General features: G+C 52.3%; 1 protein-coding gene across 1 annotated transcript in view; it reads left to right on the forward strand.

The window, feature by feature from the left end:
- The window catches only part of LOC112118513 (NEDD4-like E3 ubiquitin-protein ligase WWP2), an 85,704-nt gene that overhangs the window by 40,016 nt on the left and 39,688 nt on the right, over positions 1–6,000 (forward strand). Inside the window, exon 8 of the mRNA XM_026663226.2 lies at positions 2,939–3,155. Within this exon, the coding sequence (XP_026519011.1) occupies positions 2,939–3,155 (217 nt within the window). The remainder of the gene's footprint in view (positions 1–2,938; positions 3,156–6,000) is intronic.

Below are 6,000 nucleotides of genomic sequence, written 5' to 3' on the forward strand. Positions count from 1 at the left end.
TCGCACAGGAAGTTCATGTGGAGTTGCTTGTCCATTATGACCTCACAATCCTTTTCAACGTCACTGCTTTCCTTGTTTCTAGATGCATAACTTTGCATTTGTCTGTATTAAAACACATTTTGTTTAAATGGGCCCCGGTTATGAAGCAATCCAGATCACTCTGTAGGGTGGCTGTGTCTTCATCGTTATTTACCGCTCCAACAATCTTTGTGTCATCCCCAAATGTTTTCAGCAATGGCTTTACTTCAGGATCGTTGATGAAAGTTTTCCTAGTGTGTGGGTGAATACTGATCACTGCTGAACCCCACTAGGAACTCTCCCATTCAATGATGATTCCCTATTGACAATTTTTTTTTTTTTTTAAGGATAGTTCAGTTATCCAGTTCATGCATTTAACGTGTGCTATATTGATAATGGCCAGAGATCTCCTCAGCCAGCTTTTCTAGGACTCTTGGGTGCAAGTTATCCAGGCCTGCCGATTTGAAAATATTTGTTCTTAGTAGATGCCAATTAATATCCTTGTTAGTTACTAATGAACTAGAAAGTACTTTATCATCTGACTACATCATTCTGCTTCTTTCCAAATGATATTTATTGAACACTTCTGTCTTATCTGTATCATTATTAATGATTTCTCTCTATGTAATAATAATGGCCTATCCCATGGATTTTTTTCCTTGATGTCTTTAGCTTCCCTTATAAATTTTCTGCACTCCATAACTTCTAACTTATATTGATTGCTATCTATTTCCCCATTTTTCCATTTGTTATATGTTTCTGTTTTATTTCAAGTAGCTGCCTTCGCTTTGCCTCTGGATCAGGATGGGCTTTTTGCCAAAGATGTCATCTTTTTGGATTGTAGATTTAGATTTTTGGCCATTTAATAAACTCTTCTTAAACAACTCCCTATTTTCATTCACATTTTTCTGTCTAAATTTTTTCTCCAATCAATTTTGCTCAGAATATTCCTCTGCTTTGGGAAATCAACTCTTTTGAAGCACCAAGATTATATATTGCTCGTTGGGACTCTCCTCTCTTTGCCCATATGGAATGGAACCAGGTCATTATTTCTGATCCCTGATACACCCCTAACTCCTCTTGTTCCCTGGCCTGTAACAGACCCCTACCACTACCCCCTTCTGTGCTGCGTTAGGTAGGTCACTGATCCAGACACATTCAGGATCCTGTGGTTCTGAGTTATCAGTCACTCTAAAACCGGTAATTGTCTTTAATGTAGAGTATCTCTCCACACATCTTTTACCTACTCTGTGCTTCCTGAACAAGTTGTAACCAGTGACTGTAACATTACAGTCTTGTGAATTGTCCCGTCAGGTTTCAGTGATGCCAATTATATTAAATTTATTCTTGTCAGTGAGAATTTCCAATTCCTCTTGCTTGTTCCCCAGATTCCTAGCATTGGTATGTGAATGATTGAAATCTTCTCTCCACATTCTTGGCTGTATCAATTCAGTTTGTTTGCAACACGCTGAGTTCATTTGTACATGGTTTGCCTCCTTCTCCTGGTCGTGGTAGTTTAATGCCCTCCTGGCTGCCTCAGCTCCTTGTCCGCTGAGAAGGTTAGCCTGTGAAATGCAGGCTGTCCTGTTCGTACCGCCCCTGTCCCACTGCAGTGTAACCCAGCGTTCCACAGAACTGCAGGCACAACATGGAGCTGTGGGGTGTTCTCGGCGTCTGTAAAATCCCTCAGGTACTGGCTCTCTTATGCAGTACGTATCTACGAGCATCTAGGAATCTGCCTAGGGCCTACAAGTAACCTCCGAGGCGTAATGCTGTCCAGGGCCATGGTAACTCGGCCTCTGCTTTGACTGCTGGGATTTCTACTGACTTACCCATTGTGTGGAAGCCATCTCGCCCTGTGAGCGAAGGGGTCTCCTGCAGGGACTGAGGTGCAGGGACTGGCTGGGGCTCCCTCTCCCAGAATTAGCCTTCGGTCAACATGGGCCACAAGCTGCTGCTTGTTTTCACTCTTGGAACCAGTTTGAAGCCTGTGGCCTGGCTTTGGTCACACGTTACACTTAGAATCCAGTCGTGGGTTCCCCTGAGTCCTAGCAGAGCCACAGGCGTCAAGGTGAGGGGCTGGCGAACACGCACAGTGGGAGCTGCCATCCTTCCGTCATGCATGTGAGCACGTGTGCACACTGGGATGCCAGGAGTGGCTGCACTCCTCTTCCCTGTGCAGAGGAGGCGCAGCAGCTGCTAGTGGCATGGCCTGTGAGGGAGTGGCAGGGAAGTGGGCACTACCTGCCCCCAGCAGAAAACCAGGAAAGGCCAGAGCTTTGGGCAGCGGGTGGAGCCACTGGGTGGCATCTTGCAGGCTAATCTGCTGCCACTTCTCTCTCTCCCTCCCCGCCCCCCATTAGCTGGGAGGTTTGCTCCTTTCCTGCTGAGTATTCAGTGTGGTCCAGCAGTGTCGGATTTATTGGCACTGTCGGACTTGCTGAGTCAGCCCTTCCCAAGGCCCAGGGCACCTCCTGGCAGGTTTTTGGGATCCCTGCTCCTCACCTGAATTAACCCAGTGCCCCTAGAGCCGGGAAGTTTGCTGGCAGCCGCAGGGGAAATGCTAGACAGTGAGCGCCCTTGTTTCCCACATGCTCTGCTTGGTCCCGCCAACCCGGCCTGTACAGACAGAGGAGGCGCAGGGGGTGGCAGCAGCTGGCAGAGGAACAGAGGCCCTAGTACTGCTCCCCACCCTTGGGTGAACAGCGAAGCTCCCTTTGCAGAGGGCCACAAGCTCCCTGTGAACCTGGGGCCCTGGGGTGGAGGCTAATCGTTGCCGTCAGTAAGAATGGCTGTAGTGGTGCGTTTTCCCTTCTCCTCAGGAGGTGGGGCCGTGCCACGTATCAGGGCCAGCTAGATCAGCCACGGCTGCCTGTCTCTCCTCACTCAGCCCTAATCTCTCTGCCCTCTGCATTTTCAGTGAATGGGGACTCTGCTGGTGCCACCGACGCTGAAGAGGAAAGGTCTGTGGTGGGAGTGACCTCGCCACCTGCAGCAGTGTCGAGCGAGACCCCCAGGTCCACCGCTGCCACCCTTCCTGCTTCATCCGTCCCTGGGGAGCCAGAGGAGCCGGCCCCTGCCTCAGGCACCCAGTCACCTCAGGCTGCAGCACAGGCCTTGGAAGCTCTACCACCCGGGTAAGCAGCTCCATCTCCAGCCTCAGGCCCATTCCGAACACGGTGTGGCCCATTCCCAGCGCAGGGCACCACGGCGCTTGCTCCTCATGTGCTGGGATAGGGGGAGTGAGGCTAGCTCTGTGCAGAGAGGGTCCGAGGAGCTTGAGTGGTCTGGGCCGTTGCTCTGAGGCTGCAGGAGCAGCTGTGTTGGAGAGGGGGGCTCTGTTCTGCCAGGCTGGCTATGGAAACACAAAAGCACATAGGGCCCTGGGCACCTTCTGGAGCAGCACAGACAAGCAGCCGGACTGTGACAGACCTGGTCCGTGGACAGCATCTGTGTTTGGCTGTACGTGGGGACTGACCTCTCCTCCCTCAGCAGGGGGTGGGCCAAGGCTGTATCCGTTTCACATTCTCAGGGGCTATACACAGCGGCAACATGACATATCCCTTGCTGTCAGGTCCCCAGGAGAGGAACTGCGCCTTTTGCTCTCCCTGAGCAGGACAAAAGGTGTCTGTGGCGCATCCATTACAAAGAGATGGGAAATTTCCAGAGCGCTCCCTTTAAACAAGAGGGCCTGAACATTTTTTAAAATAAACTCTTAGAAACATGTAAGGGTCCTGCTCCCCTGTCAGTTTGGAGTGGGGGGGGGGTCTCACTTAGCTGGGGTCGCCCATGCTAGCTGCTATACAGAGAAATGGGGGAAGGGTTAGCTCAGTGGTTTGAGCATTGGCCTGCTAAACCCAGGGTTGTGAGTTCAATCCTTGAGGGGGCCATTTAGGGAACTGGGGTAAAAATCTGTCTGAGGATTGGTCCTGCTTTGAGCAGGGGGTTGGACTAGATGACCTCCTGAGTCCCTTCCAACCCTGATATTCTATTCTATGAAACAGTGGGTCTGACCAGACAAAGTGTGCTGTCAGATGCACACAGGAGGTGGAACTAGTGAGAGCTCTGTTCTTGGGTTTCTCTCCAGTCCTGGGCCTTTCCAGACTTACAGGTAACAGCAGGAGGTGAAAAAATCTTCGGAGCAGAATTTCGTTTTCAGCTTCCTCCTGTCCCTTTAAAGAAAAGATGTGAGGCTTGGTTCCTCTGTCACATAAAAATCTGCCTGTCCTCTGCATGAGCTGGTGTCCTGCCAGGTTACCTAAGGCCAAGCATCTTCCTGTGTCTCTTGCTTGGCTCTGGGCATTGGAGATGACACCAGCTCCCAGCAGAAGAAATACAGCCTGCAGGAGGAGGACTTGGTGCTTGCAGGCCCCCCAGGAGTAGGGCAGTTGGGAGAGGGGCGCTCTGGAAATTACGGTTGATGTGTGAGCTGCAAGACCATCGTGCCGCCCAGCCCAGGTTGCAGGAGGGCAGCCTGAGGGAAAACTTTCTCTTTAAATTTGGGCCATTCAGGCAACGCAGCAAGAAGGGGTTGTTAAAGGGGAAAATGGCCTCCTGCATTTCCTGTGAAGTGAGCTGTTTATTTTCCTTTGGCTAAGCCAGTGCCTGGAAGGTCAGGGCCTCGCTCATGTGTCAGTCACAGGTAATTAGGGTTAACAGCTCAGTGTGTCTTTGGGGTGTGTGTGAGGGTTACTGTTCTCAGGGCTTGGGCTCTTCCTGTTTCCAGGCAGCTGGAAAAGGCCAGTGCTCTGAAAAAGGTCTTTATTCCAGCAGGAGCTGGAGCCTCTCACTGCTCCTGCTGGTCAGACTGAAGATCTCCTTCTCCTCGCCCGGGCAGACCTGGGGCGCTGTCTTTCCTGGCGTGAGTGGGCTGTGACTGCCAGCCCAGCCCAGCCCGTGTGCTGCTCACAAACAGCGTTATGGAAGCCCCTAAGGGTGCAGGGAGGTTTCAAGCCAGCGCTCGAGCACGTTCAGCTCTTCCAGCCACCCATTCCATGGCCCCGGGGAGCCACACTGAGGATGGGCTAATTTGCTGTCCGTGCCCTGGCTCAACGGCACGTTCTTGCTGCTGTTTCTCTCTGTGATTGGAACAGAGAATCCAGCATGTCGGAGGGAGAGAGGGCGGCAAATATTCAACATGCTCTTTGTGGTGGGGGTAGGGAGGAGGAGGAACAGCAGCAGCAAAGCCCCTCCTGTTGCACCCACTGGCCTGCATGAACTTTAAGGGCCACCACACTGCAGCTTGGGCCGTTCCCTATCTGTACCCTGGGCAGAGGCTCTCCTGGGGGTAAAATGATTCACCCTCTAGCTGGGGCTTGTTGGAGTTACAGACTCGTGCTGTGCTAAGCCACTGGCCTGCTTGCGCAGTGTGGAGTCCTGTGTCCTGTACTGGGAGGGCGGACGTGGAGTGTATTCTGGGGTCTCTCCTGGCAGTTCTGAGCACATCAGGAACCAGATTTCTAGGGCACAAGTGGCCAAATGTGAGACCTGACCCAAGAGAGGCTAGACCAGCCTTTCTCCCCCCAGAGTCTTGCTTTGGCTTGGCAGTGCCCCTGGTGGCTAAAATGAGGTGGGGGAAAAAAGTGGAGGTACGTGAACCAGAGCTGGTGCAAATGGGCTTGTGGGGACAGGGGGTTTCTATTAGGCCCTGATCTGGGGAGGCACATTTCTGGCTGTCTTACCACGCTGGTGTGTTGCTGGGAATGACTTCGGCTAGTGGTTTGGGGAGCAGCTTGCAGGCTGGAGAAGCAGTCAGCCGTGTCCATGTGGGCAGTAGTGTCAAAGGACGAAGGGGACCCAGACAAAGCTGGGTAGGTTCAGGCTTAGTAGCAAGACATTCCCATACGTGGCTGAGCAGTGTGCAGATCAGCCCCTTAGTGGCCGGGCTGTGGCTGGGTGACTGACTGGGGAGAGTGCGGAGTGCATGCAGAGCAGTTCTGAGGCCTTGGTGGCCGGGCTGTGGCTGGGTGACTGACTGGGGAG

The sequence above is a fragment of the Terrapene carolina genome, unplaced genomic scaffold (assembly GCF_002925995.2).
Source record: "Terrapene carolina triunguis isolate 2854851 unplaced genomic scaffold, T_m_triunguis-2.0 Scaffold32922, whole genome shotgun sequence".
In the NCBI taxonomy this organism is placed as follows: domain Eukaryota; kingdom Metazoa; phylum Chordata; order Testudines; family Emydidae; genus Terrapene; species Terrapene triunguis.